The 23,589-nt window shown below is 42.1% G+C and overlaps 2 protein-coding genes across 5 annotated transcripts; one reads left to right on the forward strand and one right to left on the reverse strand.

The window, feature by feature from the left end:
* The first annotated feature begins 328 nt into the window (after positions 1 to 328).
* ywhaba (tyrosine 3-monooxygenase/tryptophan 5-monooxygenase activation protein, beta polypeptide a) lies at positions 329 to 16,948 on the forward strand. 2 transcript variants are annotated; one of them, XM_069169645.1, is made up of 7 exons: positions 329 to 438; positions 5,915 to 6,075; positions 7,725 to 7,865; positions 11,275 to 11,398; positions 12,618 to 12,781; positions 12,966 to 13,061; positions 13,687 to 16,948. In XM_069169645.1, the coding sequence occupies exons 2-7, from the start codon at positions 5,923 to 5,925 to the stop codon at positions 13,741 to 13,743; spliced, it is 735 nt and encodes a 244-aa protein (XP_069025746.1). In that variant the 5' UTR covers positions 329 to 438; positions 5,915 to 5,922; the 3' UTR covers positions 13,744 to 16,948. The 2 variants fall into 2 exon arrangements, with proteins under 2 accessions (XP_069025746.1, XP_069025747.1); XM_069169646.1 differs by lacking the exon at positions 329 to 438 and adding an exon at positions 714 to 737.
* Positions 16,949 to 17,719: 771 nt separating this feature from the next.
* On the reverse strand, positions 17,720 to 23,255 carry tomm34 (translocase of outer mitochondrial membrane 34). 3 transcript variants are annotated; one of them, XR_011179258.1, is made up of 9 exons: positions 22,929 to 23,254; positions 21,397 to 21,556; positions 21,135 to 21,234; positions 20,487 to 20,639; positions 19,962 to 20,131; positions 19,704 to 19,851; positions 19,124 to 19,250; positions 18,485 to 18,662; positions 17,720 to 18,099 (listed from the first exon to the last, which is right to left on the reverse strand). XR_011179258.1 is itself a non-coding variant. In XM_069169643.1 (9 exons), the coding sequence occupies exons 2-9, from the start codon at positions 21,524 to 21,526 to the stop codon at positions 18,054 to 18,056; spliced, it is 972 nt and encodes a 323-aa protein (XP_069025744.1). In that variant the 5' UTR covers positions 21,527 to 21,556; positions 22,929 to 23,255; the 3' UTR covers positions 17,720 to 18,053. The 3 variants fall into 3 exon arrangements, 2 of the variants coding, with proteins under 2 accessions (XP_069025744.1, XP_069025745.1); XM_069169643.1 differs by having other exon boundaries at positions 18,565 to 18,662; positions 22,929 to 23,255; XM_069169644.1 differs by having other exon boundaries at positions 17,720 to 18,662.
* Positions 23,256 to 23,589: the final 334 nt, after the last annotated feature.

Raw genomic sequence — 23,589 nt, forward strand, 5'->3', positions numbered from 1 at the left:
TTTTTTTTTTTTTTAATTTAAATATACATATTTATATGTATAAATATACATATATGAATAAATAAATAAAATCAGTGTAACTAACACAAGGCTGTGTCAGCTGACACGTGACACGATGGTGAACTCATACGACAGCAGTGGCGGCGGCGGCGGCGGCAGCGCTAGCGAGCCTCATGGAGACAGTTGCCACGGAGACCGGCGCGCACGTCATCCCGTCGCGGTTGCCATGGTCCTCCTGACGTCAAAGCCCCTCGCAAGATGCTTAGGAAACCCCCTGGCGCGGTTGCCGTGGATACTGGCGGGGGGAGGGGTGGGGTTTAGAGGAAGCGGAAGTGTCAGAGCAGGCGGAAGTGGTACTGCCCTGAATACCCTGAGCAGCGAGCGGAGGACGGCTTGACAAACTCCCATCGTTCAGAGACTAAAACCGGGACTCCAAATGTGAGTTGACTTCCATATCACTCGATTATTGTTTTATACGCGGGGTAAGCTGAGTCTTTCGGGTGTGTGTGTGTGTCGGGCGGTGGTGGTGGTGGTGGGGGGGTCTTTTCGCTCGGGCTGGCGGCCCCCACCCCCCCCCCCCCTCCCCCTCCTCCACCCTCCACCCTCCCTCCCTCTCTGCTTGTCTGCGGCGGAAGGTGCCTATTGTGGCCGAAGGGGTGCGAGAGGATCTTGTAGGCCGAGAACGACGAGGGAAGAGCCCGGAGAAACACGCGCGCACACACGCACCTGGCACGGAGGTGCTCGTGGGCTCTTTGCGCAGTTTACCGCGATGCAGATGTTCGGGTTTTTTTTTTTTTTTTTTTTATAAAGAAAAGCTCCGGTCGATGGAGGGTGGAGGGTGGAGGAGGAGGTGGGGGTGGGGAGGAGGTGCGGTGCCCGTTGGCGGGGTGGCAAATAAGCATAACCCCGAGTTTGGCCCGTTTTTGACAGCTTTAGCAGCCGGAGCCGTAACCCCCCCCCCCCCCCCCCCCCCCTTCCACCACCTACACCACCACCACCACCACCCGGCCGTCGGACATTTTTTTTTTTTTTTTTTTATATAAGATTGTTTTTTTCGTGGGGGGGGGGAGGGGGGGCAGCAACGGCTAAATACCGCCGGACTTTAAAGCACAAAGCTTCCCCGACGACCGTAACGGGACGTTCAACATATTTATCCTCGTTATTTCCTCCACCCTCCTCCACCCTCCCTCCCTCCCTCCACCCTGAATGTGAAGCTCCGTCATGGCGTTAGTGAGACGAGGCTAACACACACACACACCCTCCATATTTTCCCCGGGAGTTTCCTCCTCATCATTATTATTATCATCATTATTATTATTATTATTATTATTATTATTATTTGTCTTCCCTCCTCGATGTGATTTAAACTCGCGGTGGACATCGAAGGACACACACCGGGGACATGCCGTCTTCTCCACCCGGTCCTCTGGATTTTATACCCCCCCCCTCCTCCTCCTCCTCCCTCCTCCGGTTCGGTGCTGGTCGGATTGAACTGGGTCACTTCTCGGCTAAAAAATAAATAACAAAAAAAACAACCTAAACTCCGAAAGCGGCCGTGACGTGCGCGTTAGCCTGTTAGCTCGGAGCTAATCTATCTTCCATCTTAAAAAAAAAAAAAAAAAAAAAACCCGCAGGGGAATGCGACAAGGAGGGCGTAGCTGCTGCTAGCAGGCCGCTCCGACCTCCGGAGGGGGGGGGGGGACAAGAAAGGAAGCCTCGGCCCCGCGGCTGCTTCTGTAAAAACGTCCGATAGTGATTGTATTAGTTTTAAAAGATATATTACGAGTATGTCGGTTCACGTTGAAGATGTCGTCGTCCCTCCTCCTTCCTCCTTCCTCCTCCATTTTTTTTTTTTTTTTTTTTTTTTTTAATAAGCCTGTTAAGCTTTAATAAGTTGTGCTAGGTGGTTGGATAACAGCGGGGGGAGGGGGGGTGTTGTGCAGATCAATATATTTGATGATGATGATGATGATGGTGTTGTTGTCGGGTGGTCGTTATGGCGGCGAGCTAACGCGTCATTAATGCGCTCAGGGAACCGTGATGAAGCTAACCGCTAACCCCAGGATGCTAACGTCTCAACAACACGGCCACTAAAAAAATTTAATAAAATAAAAATTTGACATATAAATGGATGCTTGTTGAAGTTAAACCCAATTAAATGATTGCCACACTTTTTTTTTTTTTAATTATTAAATTTCAGTAATTATCACCTCTTTTATTTCCATACAGTCAAACACTTACATGTTTGTTCATGTATAATTACCATGTGGTTAAATCTGGCTGATTGTCAACTTAACTGTAAAACTAACAACAGTTGGATCTTCTTTTTTTAGCTCAATAGGGAGTAACTCACCTTTTATAATCTCATCCAATAATTAAATCTGTTTGAAATCTTCTTTTTTATTATTTAATTTATGACTAGTCTGGTTTACAAAATAGAAATAATTTGCTCATTGATTTTTATCCATTAAATTTTGGGAGCTCAATTAAATATAAAGGTTCGCCATTGAAGAACTAGTTTCTTTAAAAATATTTGTAGGAAATTGCTGAATCCATAAAGTTAATGCCCACATTTCCTGTTTGCATGAAATCAATATTATTACTGCTTTTGTTTAACTACAAAAACAATCATGTCAGTTGATTTATTGTTGATTTATGCATGATATAATGTTTTCTTTATTCTCTCTTAAAGCCAGTTGTCACGTGACCTTGTTTTGATGTTGATGGCGGGGATTTGACCGATAGATCAGATATCCATTACGTCAGTCAACCACACCGGTGTATCGAGACAGATCTGTTGATTTTTTTTTTCTTTTTTGTGGAAAAATAATGGAACCAAACTCATCAGATAATTGATCCTTACTTTTCAGCCCCCCGATAGGTGCTATTGGTGCACTCCCAGCTGAGAGGCTATTAATTACTGTGCAGAACCGTAGGAAGTGCAATAACTAGTCCAGTCAAGCCATTAATGACGAAGCTTTCAGATATGTCTCTTTGTCTTTTCACTCACGTGTTCGGTCTGCAGTGATAACTTCACACTCGTCCATTAGTTTTCCCAACAGAGACTTGTAATGAATACATGCAAGTTAAATTGAGCTTTGGAAAAACAAAATTGTATTTAATGTTTTCTCAAAAATATACTGTTGCGCTGTTTTAACATGAAAACTGAGAGGTATTCAACTGATTTATTTAAACTTGAATTATTTTTTTATGTTTGGACAAAGGAACTTAAAACTATATATTTTTTTTTTTTGACATGGTGCAATTTCTTATAATTGACCAAATTTAATAACTAATGCCAGCTGGTTTTCAACATGCCTATCATTTACCTACATATAGCATAAACATCTGACACAGAAGTGCATCATATGATGTCTTTTTTTTTATCAACTTATCAGTATCACAGTTTAGTACATTTTCTTAAAAATCAATTGCATTCCTGAGGTTAAATAAAACAACCAAACAGGAGTGTCTTCTTCCAGCATAATCAAGTAGTTTTATAACACCAAAGGCAAAGATCATACAGAAACTGAAAGGCAGTCCTGCTTATGAATCTACAGTGTGTAAATATATATACACAGAGAAATTATTTTATGACAAGCTCAGGTTATCTCGCAGCAAATGTTTTGTAATCGTCCATCCCTCTAGTGATTTTTCGTGAAGGCCGGAACCAGGTTATTGATTTATCAATCAGCAGCTCGCAAACATCGACAGTTAAAGTTACAGCAATACAAGAAATCTGCACGCTGATCTGACAAAGAGGGAGTTTGCGTCAAAGTCTCAAATTCACCCAATCGCAATTAAATGTAGGTGAGTAATTCCTGACTACATCACCATTAAAATATGGGAGGGGTATCAGTTGCCATGGAAACCCCTGTGCCATCTTGTGGTGTTGAGGTAAAAAAAAAAAAAAACCTCCATTTTGGACATTTAATATGCACAAGACAAATGCACACACAAAAAATTCAACTTTATCATTTTGACCATACTTTGTTTTCTTTTTTTATTTGTTTTTGGTGCAGCCGGCCCTCAAATATCCTCTGCTAAAAAAAAAGAAATGAAGTATGATCAGTCATAAGGAAACTATGGCCGCCGCATTCGGGTCTTTTCTTTTGAAGGGCCAACTGGTGTCCAGTGCGCAAGTGGAACAACTCGGCAAAAAACAACACCAAATCCACGCAGGAATGGCTCGAGGCAACGCGCCGGTCTGTTAGCAAATATTTTGACTTAAAATAACCAAAGGTGTATTTTATAATGGCTCGGTGTCCTAATAAGCCTCAACTTTGAATCGGCATGCACAAAAGCAGGACCCTCCCATAGGCACGACGCACCTGTTCCTCCCTCCCAACTTTTGCTGTGAAAAAGATGTATTATGAATGTTATATCTAAGAATTACTGGCGTTAACTGTCCTGTCTTAGTCCCCCGTGAATCAGGACGGAGCTCGAGGACGTGGGAATGAAAAATAAGCACACAAAGAATCAGTAGCGCCGTCGATTCAAAAAGCTGATGAGACATTTACAGATATTGTAATTGTAAACAACCGTGCGTCTACTACAAAATGACTCGAAGGGGTCAAATAGTGAAATTAGATTTGTTTTCAACAAAGCCGTCGTCACATATAAAGACATCTGCAGTGAGTCATTGCTGAAAAACAAAACGGGAAAAGGTTCCTCAGGCTGAATTTTTTAAATATTCTTTTATAGGGATATTCTGTTCTCTATTTATATTTTTGATTGAGCACTATTATGTTTATGCTTTTACCCTCTGGGTTTTTTTGTTGTTGTAATTCTCAGCATTTGATGAAACAGTCTTACAAAAAGCAATCCAGAATATTCTTTTGCGGACTTGCTGGACCAGAAATGTCATAACTTAGTGGAGGGTTTTTTTCTGGCTTGGTTTCATTTTTTATTATTTTACCAATAACGGAAATACCTATCGTATTGCAGCAAAACTCAGAGCAGAATAGAAACCACTTTCATTTCAGGCAAATTCTAGTTAAATCTATTTAAATCTGCTGCTAAAATTTCATTGGAAAAAAACCAAACAGAAAAATGCATTAACCCGTTGAACCCAAAGCAGTTTCTGTTGCATGTTTTTCTCGCCTTACTGAAAACTCTAAAGTAGCTTTAGTGGAGTTGAACACAGATAAAATGTCATAAATCTTAAAGGAAGAACAAAAAATGAAGTATAATGTCTTTGCTAAAAAAAAAAAAAAAAAAATATGAAATAAGATGTGTAGAATAAAGAGATTTCAATTAAATATCATTATTTTAACCTTTTATATTCCTGTCGATGCACAAATATTCCAACTATGGTTAATTTGTTTGCTTCCACGGGGAGGTCAGAGGTCAGGTAAGCTTTGAGGACACCTTTTGAAAACCTCCCCTGGTGGTCACAAAAGCTACGAATCTGAACAGGAAAGTCGACACACCTGCAGCATGGAGGCCAAAGCAGTTGTTGTTGTTTTTTTTGTGATGTGGGCGCATTTAACCTATTTTACTGCTTCCGTCATGACGCGTCTTCAATTTCTTAAGCAGTTTAAACGTATTAAAAAAAATTCCATAAAAAGAAGGAGAGAGATTTAGATGTACAGATTACAAACGTAGCTGCTTGAAGCTCGTTGTGTCGAGAGGGTGATGAGTAGATACGAGTGAGATGGAGGCGAGTTCTGTGGCCTACTTAGACCTTCCAGATTCATCTGGAGAGCAATAAGCCCTCGAGGGGGATGAAATAACGGGGAGCAGCCATTTCACTGGAACACAGTTTTTGACGTTTTTTGTTTTTTTTTAATTGTTAAACCGTTGTTAAGTCGTCGGCAGTAAAACAAAATTTAGGTACGTTTTTTTTGTGTGTGTGTGAATGCGACGCAGTGAAAGAGTTTTATCTTTTCTTCTTCTACCTTCCTCCCCGCAGCCTCAGAGATGGATAAGAACGACCTGGTGCAGAAAGCCAAGCTGGCAGAGCAGGCCGAGCGCTACGACGACATGGCGGCTGCCATGAAGGCGGTGACGGAGCAGGGCCTGGAGCTCAGCAACGAGGAGCGCAACCTGCTCTCCGTCGCCTACAAGAACGTGGTACGTCTCGCCGACTCTTTAATTGTTCTCCCGCGAGTCTTTGTTAGAAATCCCAGATCCATTGTACTCGACGATTAGCTCTCGGTTGCCGGCGTTAGGTTGCAAAGTACGAGCTCGTTTCTTTTCTGCGAGCAGGTTTTCCTCGCGGCCGATTTTTCCAGAATTAAAAAATGTCCAAATAAGAATGTCTTCAGGAAGTTGGCTGGTTCACTCTGAACTAACCTGCTCGCCAAAAATATCTGTTATTGTTTGACCTTTATTCAACCAGGTCAAAAAAAAAAACAACAGTTGAACTAAAATCTCTTTTTCAACGTTGAACTCGCCACAAAGGCAGAAAAGCTGCGTGTGAAATTACACACAATAAGATTACAGAGTGTACGTACACAGAAAACGTGACTGCCGAAGCTCCAGTGAAGGTTGGAGAAACCGTTGTCCTATTTCAGTCTGTTCAGTCGTCCCTTGTGTGACGATGGCGGAGTAAAATTCTCTTGTTTTTGCTGCCGCTCGGCCCGGCGATGAAGACTTACATTTCTAATTTGGTCCCTTCCTCGCATCGTCGGCTGCTCCCGAAACACCTCCCTCCCAAAAGTTTTACGGCCTTCTGTTCTTTCTCAGAACGACCGCCACATTTCATTTTATTTTTCTTCTACGGAAAGAAAAAAAAAAAAAAAAACGCGTACAGTTTGGAGGTTTGGGGGCGAAAGGGGACACAATGTGCAGGACGGTACACTATAGTTTATCCTGTCTTGGCAAACATGGCTTTCTAAAAACAGCATCTCATAACAGAGACTGTCACTTGGCTGCTCACTTTTTTTTTTTTTGCCTTTTTTTCTTCGAAACTTTGAAGCAGAAATTATGTAAGAGCCAGCTCAGGTTTTCCAGCACCGCTGCTCTATTTATCATTGAGGCCTTTTTTCTTTTTTTTTTCTCAAAGCTTGCCAGCGCTGAGTACCACTCAGTATATTTTTTTTTGTTGCACGCAGCTTCCATACTGCTGCAGTAAAGCTGCAACCAGGAAAAAAAAATAGAAGACGTCGCTCTGTGGGAAATGGCAGAAGTCACATTTTACCTCACATGAAGAGGAGACAGACTTTAATATTAGTGTCCGATATTCTGATTAATGAGATATAGAGCTTGTTTTCAGTTTAACGGCCAATTTAGGTTAAAATATTATTTAATTCCAAACTAAGTGACATTAAACTACATAAAATGCTCAAAATGCACGTTTGCTGTTTATTAGGCCTGCAAATAACAAATATTTTTTATTATTGATGAACCTTTTGATTATTTTCATGTTTAATCGACTAAATGTAAAAAAAAAAAAATGTCATCGAGCGTTTCCCAAAGCAATTTTTTTGTTTGTTTTGTCCACGCTAACAGCTGACAACCGGGAGATATTACGTAAAGAAACAAAACAGAAATTACCAACATGTATATAAAACTAGAATTTTTTTCATGAAAAAATTTACTCAAAACAACTAATCGATTTTAAATCAATCGACATTTTGCTGTCGTTGTTATAAGAGAATTTCCATCGCTGTATTTTACGTGCTAAAATAACGATCCGTGTTTATCCAGTCATGTATGTAAGATGTTTTTTTTGTTGTTGTTTTTTGTTGTTTTTGCTTGACATGGTCGTTGTCTTGTAGGTGGGGGCTCGCCGTTCCTCCTGGCGCGTCATCTCCAGCATCGAGCAGAAGACGGAGGGGAACGAGAAGAAGCAGCAGATGGCCCGTGAATACCGCGTGAAGATCGAGGCTGAACTCCAAGAAATCTGCAACGACGTGCTGGTATGGACGAGAGGGAACGGGGAGTGAGGGGGCGTGAGGAAGAGGAAGGGGACGAAGTGGTGGTGGTGGTGGTGGTGGGGGGGTGGGGTGGGGTATAAAGAGGAGGAAGAAGAAAGCACACGGCGGCTGATCCCTCCTGGCTGAGAAAAAGAATAACAGTCACATGGTGTTACTTGTGCGGACGGTAATAACGCTGCTAGCAGCGGTGCTGGCAGCTGTTGAAAGAGCTGTCAAACAAAGCTTTAATTTTCCTCTCAGCTTTTTTTTTTTTTTTTTCCAGCTTTGCTTCCGCATCTCTGCTTCTTTTTTTTTTTGTTTTTTGCCTCTGCACCCACAAAAAAAAAAAAAAGAGAGAGAGAGAGCCTGACTATAATGGACCAGAATACATGAAATCCCGTACAGCCTCTGTTTTGGTGCTACCTCTTCTTTCTCCCTCCTCCCCCCCGCTTTTACAAAAGTGTACGGCGCTGTCTCGGTGTGGGCGGGCTGCTGTCGGTGCACGCTAGGAGAACGCATCCCCAGTTTATGATGTAAACGGTAGAATCACACGCGTGTTACTGCGTGTGATTGGTCACTACACAACATTAAAAAAAATATATATTTTTAAATAACGATTACAAACATAACGGTCTCCTTGACGTTTAAAAACGTCCAAAACGATGCGTCTTTTGTTGCGCTTCGGCTCAGGAACTTTTCAGTCATCTGTAGAAATGTTACTTGGAGCAAATGAAGGGCGCTAATATGAAGTATTAGGATCATATGGACAAAAGAAATGTAAGAGAAAAAACATTCAACGTTAAGAATCAGAAATTTGATTATCGGAATAAAATGACCACAAAATGGCCACTGGTGTGGAGATGAACTGAATCTTACTTTCACGATTAGTTTTAGTGGACAGAGGTGAACGGTATCCATGGTTACACCTGCCGCACAAATGCATACGGGATGGATATGTTGTATCGCGAAGACACGATAAGACAACCGATCAGGTCGTTTGATCCTGAAGGGTGTTGGAGCGAAGACGAGCGCTGCGTCTGAGGCGCCGGTATCACGGCAACAGAGGTCCTAACTTTTTAGATTTCATTTGCAAAATTTAATCTTTAATTTAATATTACATTTGATATTTTTGATTTAAAAAAAAAATTCTACATTTCCACTCGAAACCCCAAGTTTTTTTTTTTTTTTTTTACTTTATCTCTTGTTGAGAGCATCAGATAAACAACAGCTGAAGTAAATCACAGTAATTGCGCCTGAACCTAACATGACCCGAATTACTCGGCGAGAACTCGGCTGAACCATCAAAAGCTTTGCGTGTTTGTGTGAAACGAGTTGTCATTTTATTTTATTTTATTTATTTTTTTAAACCGTTAACACTCGTGAGCAACCTCTCGCACTGTCGGGTCCTGACGAGGGGAGAACAGAAAACGCTCAAGGTCAAACCAGACTCCCAATTATTTATTTATTTTTCTTCTTTTGAGCGCATGAGCAGACTTCTAATAATATCTTCAAGGTCAAACCGGGAGCCTCTGCAGTGATGTGGTGCTGTAGGAATGAAAAGGAGGAGAGGGACGGGTGGAGGCACGCCGGCTGTCCTTAAAGCAAGCCGGGGAGCTTCCATGTATCCGCGGGGCAAAGAAATGTGTCAAGAGTTGTTGGTTTTTATACCTGTGGCACAAAAAAAAACTAAATTCAGTTTTCTTTCCATGCAGGAATTATATCAAAATCAAAACTGCTTTCGGTCAAATGACGTATGTTTGCTGCCAGTGATTCATAGGAAACATGCGTTTAGTATGTTGGCCTGGATTAGGTCTATTATAAACCGCATGTGATGGGGAAAAAACGCCTGTCGCAATAATTACATAACAGCCTGATCACATTTATTTCAGCTAATCTGCAGTCATTTGGCGTAAACGTTAAAATCCTTTTCATTCCTCCTTTTTTTTTTACGCTTCTAATATTTGACAGGTCGTATCTCAAGAGCATCTATTCACACTGTCACGGATTTAGCTGGAAAGCCAGATAAACAGCCAATAAACGTCTCCTCTTAATTTTGTGTATATTTAACATGTGGTCGTGCTTTTATTAAAAAAAAAAAAAAAAAAAAAAAAAAATTTAAGATTTAAAATTGCAAAATTATGCTTAAAAAAAAAAAAAAGCTACAGATTTAGCTTGAGGGGCCTCGTTCAAAGACAACTGGAAAAGTGAAGGGTGAAAGGATAAATTAGAAAGATGCTTTTGGCTGAACTCTGTTGGTCAGTGTTAACCGCTGCCTGACCTCATTGCTTGGTCATGTGACACGAGGCCACTGTACCAGATGGAGGAGGAGACATTTGTGAAGTCTGACTCAGTTTGACAGAAATAGCCGAGATGCTTTTTTCTTTTTTCTTTTTTTTTTTTTGTCGAATCCAGTCTGAATAATCAATCTTATTTCAAACATATCCAATCTGCGAGTCAGTTAAAGATTTAATGGTACAAACCAACACGATTGTGTTGATCATTTCTGGGAATTCAAAGTTTTTATTTTTGGTAAACAGCTGAGAAATTTGAACTTTAAAACAGCTGTCGCCGCTGCGGATGTTTGGGTTTGCCGAGTCAGCAGATTGAAGCCGACCTCTTCCAACTGGCTGAGAGGGTCTACGCGTAATCACGGAAACAAAGCTGCTCTCGGCGAGGATGACGCTCTGCGGTGAAGTCAGAGCTGATCACATGATCGGGGTGCAAGCGGCAGAATGACACGCATGCTTCAAGTTGGCGTCAAAACCCATCGGCAAACCTCGCTGCTTCTTTTTTTTTCCCCTCTCCTCAAACAAATGTTCCTCAGAACATATCAGTCCGGAGGCTCAGGGCGGTGAAGAACTAAAACCTCTCCCGGTTCTGATATACGTTCATAAAGCAAGCTGGTATTACACATCCAAACATATTTAGCGTCGAGTCGGCAGTTCAGCTGCAACACGGGAAGCTGTAAGGTTACTTCAGGGTGTCACGGAAAGTTAAAGAAATGATGTGATGTTGGAAAGGTGCGTCTTCAAAACTATTCAACCACCTCACACACTTCCGAAGAAGCGTACTGGTAGTTGAATAGATGTTAGTGACTGACTCCCTTTACCTGCACCTGCAAACTATAGGTAGATGCTACTATTTACAGATGTCCTTTAAACGCATCACGTGCAGGCTTTTGGCAGACACCACAATTTACAGATGTATTCCCTAAAACACTTCAGACGCTGCTATTTACACATGTCCCCTAAACGCCTCACGAGACAAATATTAGTCCAACCGTGTGTTTTCCAGTCGTGGGTACTTTTCTTTATGTTGTCCTTTTTTGTGTGAACGCAACATATTTGTCCCTCGTCCCGGTTTGTCCCGGTGAATAACCGTCCCGGCCGTCGTGTCCTTCCGTCTGTTTCAGAATCTGCTCGACAAATTCCTCATTCCCAACGCATCTCAGGCGGAGAGCAAGGTGTTCTACCTCAAAATGAAAGGAGACTACTTCAGATACCTGTCAGAGGTGGCCTGCGGAGACTCAAAGAAGGGTGAGTGTCAACACATCTTAGCCATTTAAAAAAAAAAAAAACGAGATATAAGTTTGGTTGTTTCTCAAAGTTTACGACGCCAAATTTGAGCCGAGCGCCGTTTGTTGACTCGGCGGCTTTTAAAACGAAATTAAAGGGAAGATTCTTCTCAGCGAATCAGAGCGTAACCAAGAGAGTCCTCTTTTGTTATTTTAATTTTTTTTATTGCTCAAACGTTAATGCTCAGTTTCTGTTAGCTGGGTCGCTCACAGCAAATATTTCTCTTTTAATAAACACAAGTCGTTAACCGTTCTTACTGTTTGCGCTTAAGTAAACTACTTTATTGCTCAAAGGAAGAAGCAGAAGCTCCCCGTTTGATTACTGAACCGCTAATATTCCTCGTCCTGGTGGACACTTAAAACAACCCCCCCGATTTCAAAGGTGCTTTTCAATTTAAAATTCAATTTTAGGTTGCGTAATCTTATTTAAATAAATAATAAAATGAGTGTGAACAGAGTCTCCCTCCCCGGAGCCTCTAACTCTGCATTTTCCGTCCGTCTGTCGACAGATTAAAACTCCAAAAGAACAAACTGAGAGAAACCGAAGCTTTTCAGAGCTGCAGATGGTATTGGAAAGCAAAAAAAAAAAAAAGGAGTCTGAGAAATATTTGTCCTCTTCAGTGAAGTGGAAAGATGTCTGAGAGACGCTTTGAGGACACGTAACGGTGAAATTTAAACAATCACGACTCCAAACATTTACAAAACTCGCTGCTGAAAATACCATAAAAGAAAAAAAAAAAAAAAAGATCCAATCAGATCGGCTGTTCGTTTCCTTTTTTTTTTTTGCTGACGCGGCTGTCGTTACCTTCCCCGGCGTTTTGATGCCAAGGTTATTCAATCGGCTGACTGATCGTCATGGCGATAAAGCACCCTCTCCCGCATTGTATTGAAAAAGCGGCGAGGAGACGGTGATACCGTTTTGAAAGGGCTCCCGTAGCTTTTGATTTTTGAACTGTATTTTTTTTTTTTTTTTTTTTTTTTTTAATCTCGTTTCGACCACACTTGTGTATTTATAGTCCGTCACTTTGGTCCAAGTTACTTGCAGCAAATAATCAGTCTGATTTTAAATAATATATATATATATTTTTTTTTACATCTTTAGAGGATATTTCCTTTTATTTTGTTGTTTGTTTGTTTTTGTATTAACCCAGGACTTGTTTTTTTGTTTCGGTGTCGTACAGACACGGTGGAGAACTCTCAGCAGGCCTACCAGGACGCCTTCGACATCAGCAAGAAGGACATGCAGCCAACGCACCCCATCCGGCTCGGCCTGGCCCTCAACTTCTCCGTCTTCTACTACGAAATCCTCAACTCGCCCGAGCAGGCCTGCGCTCTGGCCAAGCAGGTGGGACGGAGCGCTCTCCGTTTGCTCGCAGGCCGACGCCCGACGCTCTCGAGGTTTCACGGGTCGACCTCGACAAACCGACCCTGAGATTTCGACAGCGAAGCGACGTGGACGCCGACCGACTTTTCTAAACAAAAAAAAAACCCGCACACAATCGAGTATTTGACGAATTTCTCCCCCGCAGGCTTTCGACGAGGCGATCGCCGAGCTCGACACCTTGAACGAGGACTCGTACAAAGACAGCACGCTGATCATGCAGCTACTAAGGGACAACCTCACCGTGAGTATCGGCTCTCGGCCACTTGGGAAAACGCTTTCGCTCGCTTGTAACTCGAGTAATCGACACAAACGTCTTTTATAGTCGAGTTGTTGTTTTTTTACCCTGAAAGTCTTTTTTTTTTTTTTTTTTTTTTTTTTTTTTAATGGTTCTTTGATGAAAAGTTATTTAAAAAAAAAAAAGCCTCTGATTTACAAAAATTAGTAGACAGCTTTACACTTTGTTTTCCAACTATTTCCAGCTTCTTTTTTTATATGAAAAACATTTAACGACGTTTAAATTCAATCTTTTTAAGTGTTACTATTATCTGGTTCTTTTAATCCTCCGTGAGTCTTTTTTTGTTTGTTTGTTTGTTTACTGTTGACCGGGACGAAACGAGACATTTAAAGCTACATTTTGGGCTTCAAGAAACCACTGACACCATTTTTAAGACCCAACAGCAAATCAATTTATCGAGAAAATAACGGACTGATTCAGTAACAGTGAAAATAATCGAGTTAACCGATGAAAGAAACTTTTGTTAGTTTCAGCCCCGATCAAAGAACAAGTTCGGGGGATCAGTTGTTTTTTTTTTTCATGGGAAAATGTCTGAAATGTCTTAAATGTTTTGTCCTTCTGTCTCCTCCAGCTGTGGACATCAGAAAACCAGGGAGACGAGGGTGAAACCGGCGATGGAGAGAACTAGAGCGCACTTCACTGTTAACCCATCCCCACACTCTTCTTCTTCCTCCTCTTCCTCCTCCTTTTATCTCTCTTCCTCTTTCTTCTCTTCTTCCTCTCTTCGTACACATAAAACAGCCCGTTCATTCCCTCGTCCCACTTTTTTTTAATTTTTTTTCAAACCCAGCCTCCCGACCTCTCCCTTCTGTATAACCAACAGCATGAATAGTACCTGACCTTCACAGACAGAATATAAATATTAAAAGAACAAGAACTTGAGGTGGGGGGAGGGGGGGGGGGACAAAAAAAAGAAAGGAAAAAGGAACGACTCCATCACTTCCTTCCTTCCCTCCCCTCCCCTCCCTCCCTCCCCTCCCCTCCTTATACATGGCACTCCAACGCAGGCCAGCAGACGACAACCACTGGCCGGTCTCGTCTTACAGCACGCAGGGAGGGTTTTTATCCCCCAACCACAAAATAAACCAACGAATTAACGTCTACGTAGAGCCCACACTCTCCTGCTATTTTATGTTTTTGTTTTTATTATCATTTTTTTTAAATTTTAAACCTCTCCCTCGTTTAATCTTCCTCATCCAATCCCCCCTTCCGTTTCTTGCCTCCTTCCCTAACATCTCCGTACGTCCCCCGCCCTCTCCCCCTCCCCTCCCCACCACCCACCCTCTCCTCTCTAGCGAGTTAATGCATTTATATAGTTGTCCATCCCTTTTTTTTTTTTTTTTTTTTTTTTTTTTTTTTTGGCTTTTCTTAGTGTACTGGCAACAACAACGACAAAAAAAAAAAAATTATGGCTGGTTTTATTCCACTTTAAACAAAACGAAAAAAAAAGGTTATTAAACTTGTCCGTTTATTTTCAACAAACACTGTGATGCTTAGTTTTTCCTCCACATCGTCCATCCAGATCCTCCTTGTTCGTGCTGTCCAAGCTGGGAGGGGGCCAGCAGTTGCTATTCTGCTGAGGTTTATACAGAAGGGGGTCTTCCCACAAGGCTGTATTGTGACACTGACAAATCTTTAAAAAAAAAAACAAACGAGAAAAAAAAAATACAGCGACTCACCTGCTGTGTAATCAAACGCTCACTGCCTCTTTTTTTTTTTTTTTTTTTTTTTTTTTTTTGGTTGTTCTTTAACCCGGAGTAGACGTTCTCATTCAAACATTTTGCCCGGTATCTCTCCCCCCCCCCCCCCCCCCCCCCCCACACACACACTCCCCCCTCTCCACAGCGAGATACCTCACTCGTGTTATCGGAGAACCCGGGGTTACCTCCGTAACCTAAAGTTCTCTTTCAAACATGCGCTCGGTGTCTTGGTTATCTTGTGGAGGGGGGAAGGGGAGGAGGGTCCGGTGAGATACCGAGCGAATGTTGTCAGAGAACCCGGGGTTACCTCTGTAACTTCAAGTTTTATTTAACACCACTCTTCCACTTCAGAACTAATTAAACGTAAAGATTTGGAAAATTAGATATTAAAAAAAAAAACAATTTTAAAACGCTCACATTCCTTCTTCATGTTCGAGATGTTTTGTTTTTTTTTCCCCCCACGACCAACCGGTCAGGTCGCTGTTGAACATCAGTACTAAACTGTCCCTAAACTCAAAATCCTTAACCACGCATTCGTTTATAACCGTTACGGTTGCTTTATTTTTCTTATTTTTTATTTTGTTGTGTGTTTGTAGAACAAATCTTTTCTTTTCTGGTTTTTGAAAACTGTAAAATTGTAAAACATTTTTCGAGCTTTACTGTAAATCTGTCTTTTTGGGGAAAAACCCAAACGGTTTCGTCGACGTTGTTCGTCAACGCCTCGAAGCCGTTGACGGTCAGCTGCTGGCGCTTTTTTGACCAGATCAAAATTTTTGGTACTTTTCTTCTTCTTTTTTTATTTTCCCGTCCTCCCCTCTTCCACTCCTCACTTCTTATAACCACAAGTTCAGTGGAGTTTGCGCTCGCTGCTGAACAGTGCGATCTGCCATTCGTAACCATGGAAACAAGCAAAAAAAAAAAAAAAAAATTTAAGATCTGCCCACTTGTTTTTATTTTTGTTTTTTGTTTTAAGGCTGCAAGAAAAAGTAGCGAGTCGGGAATTTTTCAGGCTAAAAGGAAATAGAATTATTATTTTTTTGGAAAAAAAAAAAATTTAAGTCGCCTTTAACGCAGTTTGAGTCCACAACAGGTACGTGTGTTGAAAGGAGCCAAATCGCAGCCGATCAGCCAATCGTGGAAGTGAGAACCTGCAGTTTGGATGACGGTTTTTCGTAAAACACGCGTACGTGTCGAGACGACCTTTTGAGATTAGCGTGAATCAGAAGAGCGAAACACTCGATCGGCAGTTAACGGTACTTTTTTTTTTTTTTTTTGTATCTGATATTTCGCTATCGATCCGTCTTGTTTGAACAACCGTGCAAAAATCAAAAAAAATTTACCGAATTCGAGATCCAAAATTTGTAGAAATATCTGTGGATGTCAGCCGTAAAAAAAAAACAAAAAATTTGTTGTTTTCTTCAGTGTCACAATAACCTTGTCATTAACCATCTCGACATTCCACTCTGTAGGTGTAGAAAAGTCATGTCTCAATGTTTTGATTTTTATTTTTTTTCTGCTGGGGACAAATGTTTTCATGCACTGACGTTTAAAAGGTTTAAAAAAAACAAAACGACAAAAAAAAAAAAAAAAAAAAAGATTCCTCCCTGCCGCTCTTTTTCTCGTTAGCTGAACAAAAAGGCAGTTATTCTACGCTTTATAAGGAAAAAAATGATCCCATGCAGTAGTGAATGTGGCACCGAAGCCTGTCTGTATATCTGGTATCTGAAATCATTTTGTTTTTACTGACCAGTATTCTGCTTAAAATAAAAAAGGAAAAAAAAAAAATAACCCAAAAATAACAACAAAACAAAAAAACAACAACGTTTGCTTCTGTGACGGTTTTATTGCTTAGCGCGCACGTGGTCGTGAAAATTTTTGAGTTAGCTTAAGGACACCAATTAAAAAAAAAAAAAAAGAAAAAAAAAAAAAGAAAATGACAAAAAAAAAGATTACCCCTTCGATACCCCCCCCCTCCACCCCACCCTGGTTATTGACGTAATACTAGATTTGTGTATGTCTTTTAAAAAAAAAAAAAAAAAAAAAATTCAAACTCTAGTTTCACCTTACATGTTATAAACAGGACAAAATGTAAAAGACGATTTAAAGTGAAATAAAGGTTTTATCAGTTCCGAATCAGCACTGCTCTGTTTATTATCACCACTAGCCTGTTAATGCCGCATGTTTTTTTTTTTTTACTTTATATGCTGAGTTTTCTCATTTGAAGATGCATGTAGGATGTCGTTTTCTGGGACGTAAACGAATAACCGAGCGTCAGATTTCAAAGCTTTAAAAGCTCCAAATAAACTCAGCTGGGACAAATGAAGAAATGCCAATATTTATTCTTATTTGGTTGGTTTTATGTTGGGTTTTTTTACAGATGACAAAACGACAATGAAAAGAAGCGGTCGTACACGTGGGGATAGTTTGAAACGCTTTTTAACGCAAGTCCTGCGAGGTGCGATATTTTTTTTTACGCCACGTACGTGTTTTATTTGTTATAATTACGTGAACAGAAACACGAAGACGGAGAGAAGATTCGCAGCAACGGGTATTTAACAAATCGAGACTCGTGTCAACCGCCTGCGCCGCGGTGGATTAAATGAACTGTGTGAGGGGGCGGGGCTTCGCCACACTGGGTCTGATATGTTTGTGACATCATCAACGGGGGGGAGGGGCCATATTTTCACTTAACTTCCTGGCGCCTCTGCTGGTTGCTTAGCAACTGCTCAAAATGCAAAAAAAAAAATAAAAACCTTTGTGTTCCCTTGTAAAATGGCACCGTTGGTTTTTACACGTAAAACGCACGAGGCTGCTTTACACATGCTAGGCTAGCCGTTTCCTACCGTTTCCAGTCTTTATGCTAAGCTAACCAGCTATAACATAATAACCACACAAAAGACGTCGTTTGTTAATCTCTTGATTTTTATTCGGAGTTAAAACCGGAGCAGGTGACAACAAATTTAAAAAAAACAAAAACAAAAAACTAACATGGTGAAAGGAAGAAAAAAAAAAAATCAAGGGTCTTTGTTGCCAACGGTGACGGGCAGTGGTAAAACAGGATTCACTGTGCAAACATGAACGAGCATAGATGTGTTTCACAGCTTCCCTGAATGAATACCTTCACACACGGAAACTGTTTCTCTTTTTAAACCAGAAAACGGACGATTTTTTTTATTATTTTTATTTTTTTTAACCGTTCAGCAGAAACCGATGCAGACGAGAGACGAAGACAGGCACTTCAGGCAGGATTGGAGATGCCAAAGCTACAGCAGGGTTCACTTGTTCTACGATAGTGAGGACAAAAAAAAAAAAAAAATCAGATAACGAGTTTAGACAGTACGTTGAGGACGGCATTTGTATTTATGCGTCTTTCATAACGGAAAAGGGAATGAACTGAATCTTGGATCTGAAATTAGCAAACAAAACAACTCGGATGAACGTCGGCTGTCTGAAAAGAAGGTAAGAAAACGTTTCATTGGATTAATAATGACTAATAATCAAACCACATTTGCCCATTTTTAATTATTCCTAATATCGGGCGTGAGGACATCGAACCACTTCTCGTATTCGGGAAAAATAAAGTCAACTCGGTCGGTGGAGGAGGAGGAGGGGGGGAGGCAAACAAATTCGGCCATTTTGGAGCTGTGCAGTGCAGGGAGAGATTCTTACCGCTGCCTCTTCCTCCTCCTCCTCCTCCTCCTCCTCCAGAGTCCCCCCCCCTCCTCCCTCCCCTGACACGTCCTCCTCACTTCTTCTTCTGCACCTCCTGCAGCAGCTTCAGGGCGGCCGAGTTCTTTGGTTCCACTTTCAGCAGACCGTTCAGGTCGTCCACGCAGGCTTTGACGTCCTGCGAAGGGACGAAGACGAAGGGGGGGGAAAAAAAGCTACGGTTTTAAAGAGTAAACTAAAAACAACAACAACAACAACGAGTGAGCTGAAAGACTCCCGAGTCATCGTGTGTCACTACGAGCGACGGCGTTCACGTTAAAGAGCACTTTGATCCATAATTAATACAGATACTAATTATTGAAGCTTTCTAACATCCTCTGAAAGAACCCCCCTCCCCCCCAAAAATAATAAAAATACCAATGCACTCGTAGAACTGCGGTCGTGTCCAGTAACTACTATTCATTTACTTGCATTTCCTGTTTATCTAAATACAAATCGCCCGTTGATATCGGGTGGAAACGAGCTCAACCGTTAACCGGCAGTTATTAAGACCGTCCTGACAAAAAATAAAATAAAAAAACTCTCGAGAAGCTCCTCCTCCTCTCAAGCCTTGAAATCAGAAAGCGGATCTCCGCTCACCTTGAGCTCCTTGTGAGCCTGAGCCCTCCTGTAGAAAGCCTTGATGTTGCCGCTGTCAATCATCAGGGCCTCGTCGCAGTCTCTGACGGCTTCTCGGTACTGCTTCACCGACAGGTAGCACAGCGCCCTGAACACACACATTTTTTTTTTTAAATCAAAGTAAAATCATTAAAAAAAAAAAAAAGGTAAATATTTATACCTATATTTTCCCTTGTTTTAAACAGTGCCTGGTTGTAGTGCGTTATTGCTGCCACAAGGTGGCGGTAATAACGCTTTCAAAGCTGACCACCAAAAGAAGACGAGGAAGGTGTTTGCTGTAACTGGTAATAAAAGGTGCGACACTGTGAGCTCAGACGGGGAAAAAAATAATAAATAAAAATCCAAAGACGACTTCCAGCCGTCCAAAAAAAATTCAGTTTGAAACTCCTTCAAAAGAAAAAAGCCGAGTGTGAATGAGGTGCAGGAAAAACCTCCTGCAGTTACAGTGTCGGTTAAATCTTTGAATCATAAATCGACGAGTTCCCAGTAAGGGAGGAGGTGGGGGGGGGAGGTGGAGGAGGAGGTGGGGGTCGAGGCTTACCGGTTGGTGAAGGTCGTGACCTCTGTGGGGTTGAGCTTCAGGCTCTGGCTGTACTTCTCGATGGCCCTCTTGTGCTCTCCTTTCTTCACCAGAGCGTTGCCTTCGTCCTTCAGGGCCTGGCTCTTCTTCATGTCTTTATCGCTGGTAGCTGACGAGAGGAGGAAGACGAGGAGGAGGAGGAGGAGGTAAAAACAAGGTCAGATGTAGAAGGAAAAGAAGTCAGAATTTATTTATTTTTTTGCTGGTGATTTTTCGTACGGGGTTTGTTGGTCTGCCGGGTGCCGTTGTGTTGCGGCGTCGGGTTCGGCTGCGGGGCGCCGGCCGCCTGCCGGGCGAGTTTCTCCTTCACCGACAGCGGGACGGTGGGGATGGGGGGAAGCTTTTCTCTCCACGCCGGGCCGTCCGCCTCCGTGAGCGCCTTCGTCATCCTGACGAAACGGTTAAATGGAGGAAACGAGAAGAAGAAAAAAAACAAAACACGTTACCACGGAGACAAATGGAAAAAATAAAAAAATACGAGATTACAGAAAACTACAGTTTCTATACTGAACAGAAAATAGAAATACAAGTCGAGATAACGGGCTGCTTTTATCTCCATGGTAACGGGGTTCAGGAGTTTTGCGGCAACATATTTAATTTTTTAACACCATAAATACCGAGCTGGCATTTTTGTTTTTTTTCCCCATCTGCGGTCCAGAGGAAGAAACTCGTTTCCGACCGCTTCGTACAGTAACGCGCGATAATCTTCTTCGGGGTAGGCCGGCGGCGCTTCGGACGTCTGACCTGTTGGTGCCGTCGTGCGCCGCGGCGATGTTGCAGTCGATCTGCAGGGCGGTCTTGTAGTCCACGTAGGCCTGCCGGTAACGCTCCAGCGCTTCGGAGGCGGCGGCGCGACGCAGCAGCGACTTCACGTTGAACGGGAACAACTCCAGAGACCTGAGACGGAAACACGGGCAGATTCAGATCGTTGTTTAGATTTGAGATCGTGGCGGGGTTGTTGTTTTGGTTTTTTTTTTGGGGGGGGGGGGGGGGGGGGGGGGTTGACCTACATTTTAAACGTGTCGAGTGACAAAAACAAATTCAAAGGAAACAAAACAATAAAATTAGGTATGATCCTCGGGCGTGGAGGTGAAACTAGGTTCCCGGGGCTGCACCCTAGGGGGCGCTAGCGAGCCATTTGGCCACGCCCATCTGCCAAACCACTAAAATACCGAATTCTTCCCCCGCCACGACCGACTTTCATCACTTTATTTATTTATTTTTTTGGAGTACGTTAAAACTGCCGAAAAGGGCGATTTTTACTTTGGATAACGAGAAAAAAAAAAAAAAAAGAAGAATAACGATTCCTTGAAAAAGTCAAATAACCGAGAAACGGAGCGAAATTGTAGAAAAATATGATGCTTAAAAATGACAAAATAAAAAACCACTTACATGTTGCAGTCTTTCACGCATTCCCCACAGTTGCCGTCCTTCAGGTAGCTGGCGGCGCGGTTCGAGTGCAAAATGCCCAAATCTTCTGGGTTCTTTTTATCTTGATGGAGGAAATAAATATTGTTCTTTTATTTTTTATTTTTTTAAACTTCCACAAACTAAACCAAAACTCAACCGTCTACAGTCAAATCTAACATACTTTTACTTTCAACAAAAAAATACTTTACACTGTACGCGTCGCCTCGTCGCCACGGTTACTTACTGGACTTCTCCAGCTCCTTGATCGCCAGGCTGTAGAGACCGGTCGCCTCTCCGTACTGACCCGTCTTGAAACATTCGTTGCCGGCTTGTTTCAAGTCCGTCCAGGATTTGGGCTTCTGTTTCTGAGGCATGTTGTTGTTGTTGTTGTTTTTCAGTGTTACCTGGAAAATATATGGGAGGAAAACAAAAACAAACAAAAAAAATGCTTTTAATACCTCTTCTTCTTCTGGGTGGTACTCAAAAAGTTTTACAAATACAAGAAATTATATTTTGTGGCAAATTCTGTGCGCATCAAAATATATTGTGTAATTTTTGAGCTACATAATCAGAGTTGTCTCTAATATTCATTTGCATCATCACCATTTTGAGCTGAGTCATTGTCATCAAATTGAACTATTTTCACAGATCTAGTCGTCGTATTTGTTCCTCTCGTCTTTTTTTATATGCTCTAACCCCCCCCCCCCCTCCACCTGCAAAAAAACATGAAATTTTACACAGATATGGTCATAATCATAATAATAATAATAGTCAATAATTTTGTGAAATTGCATATCTTTAATTTTAAAAAGAAATATCCGACTTGCTCCTCCGAGCTCAAAAGGTGTTCCCGGGTCTCTTCCTGTTCTTGATCACAACATCAACGCGTATTGACAATAATTAAAAGAGTCATTGTGTGACATGAAATATACGGTCCCATCACCTGCTTTGGATCCCGCCTGCCCCGTTTGGTAATTACACACAACTCAAGGTCCATTTATGGTTTCATTTCTGTTGAAACTGGTGAGTTTTGTTTCTTCTTTTTTCTAGTCTAATATCATACAAGATGCCCATATATGGGCATATTGTATTATATGTATATATATAATACTGTATCAGTTCACATAATTGTTTATTACTGTGTACGTTTGATTTTGTTTACATACCACGTGACATTTTATGCAAATTTTTTAAAAATGTTTACATTTTTTTTTTTTATTCACTACGAAATCATGACAAATACCTTTGATATATACAATTATATTATATAATACAGGTATTTATATATAAAATAAAAGTGTAAAAAATAAACACTATACAAAATGAGAATAATACAATTTACATAAAATGTCAGCTGGTCCGTAAACAGAATGAAACGTACGCAGTTCGGTGAGCTGATGTTTTAATGATCCTGATTTCTCCGTTAATGATGTAATGATGTAATGATTTAATGATTTAATGATTTCAGTATTAAATCAGCGGTGAAGTCTCGGAGCTCCGCCGAGTTTCTTCAGCCTCAAACCGGACTGTCTTCACGTGACAGCTCGTTTGGATCCATGAATAACAAGTTAAACGGATAAAGAGATTAAAAACTCGTCCGGACTTTGACTCTCGAAGGTTTTTTTTTATTTATTTTATATTTTATTCCTGTTTTGTTTAAACTAACTCGGTGCGACGACTCGCGTTAGCTTAGCTTGTAGCTTAGCTATGCTAACTGGTAAACCGCACTGTAAAAAAAACCCCGAGCTAGGCTAGGCTAATGTTAGCATCTCTTACCGGCTGCTTATTCTTTTTGTTTTTTTTGAAGGGGTGGGGGGGAGGAGGAGGTGGTGGTGGAGGAGGTGGGGGGGAACCGAGAGACGGAGACACAACGAGGACACCGCTTCTTCTTTCACCCCCGACACGAACCGACTTCGATCAGGAACGACGGACTACCGGCGCCGGAAGCTCTGAAACCCCGTGAGACAGCGCTGCTATCACGGGCATCACTCTGAGGGCTCTGGGTGGAGGAGGAGGTGGAGGAGGAGGTGGTGGTGGTGGTGTCCCGGTGCTTCAGACACACGCGGCGGCTACCCGTCTCTGTGAGAGGAGGGAGGAGGGAGGGAGGGAGGAGGTGGAGGTGGGGTTGTTGCGGAAGGGGGTGGGGGAGGGGGAGGGGGGGGGGAACTTGTGCCGCCCGTCTCCAGTAACTTCTGGGTTTTTGTTTGAGGTGGAGGAAGGTGGAGGTGAAGGGTGGAGGAGGGTGGAGGAGGTGGAGGGGGGGGGGGGTTCCCCGGTTCACCGCCCGTGAACTGTATCGGTTTCGCTTCGGTTTAACGGTGCGTTCAGGCCCCCCTGGAAAGTGTCGGACTTTCCTCTCCGAGGGGGCAGCGCGCCCTCTGGCGGCCGGTTTGAACGACTCCTCTGATGACGGACAACAAAGAGGAGACGTGTTCCT

This window comes from Embiotoca jacksoni, unplaced genomic scaffold (genome assembly GCF_022577435.1).
Source record: "Embiotoca jacksoni isolate LCO1_2020_lvr unplaced genomic scaffold, fEmbJac1.0.p SCAF_46, whole genome shotgun sequence".
Taxonomy (NCBI): domain Eukaryota; kingdom Metazoa; phylum Chordata; class Actinopteri; family Embiotocidae; genus Embiotoca; species Embiotoca jacksoni.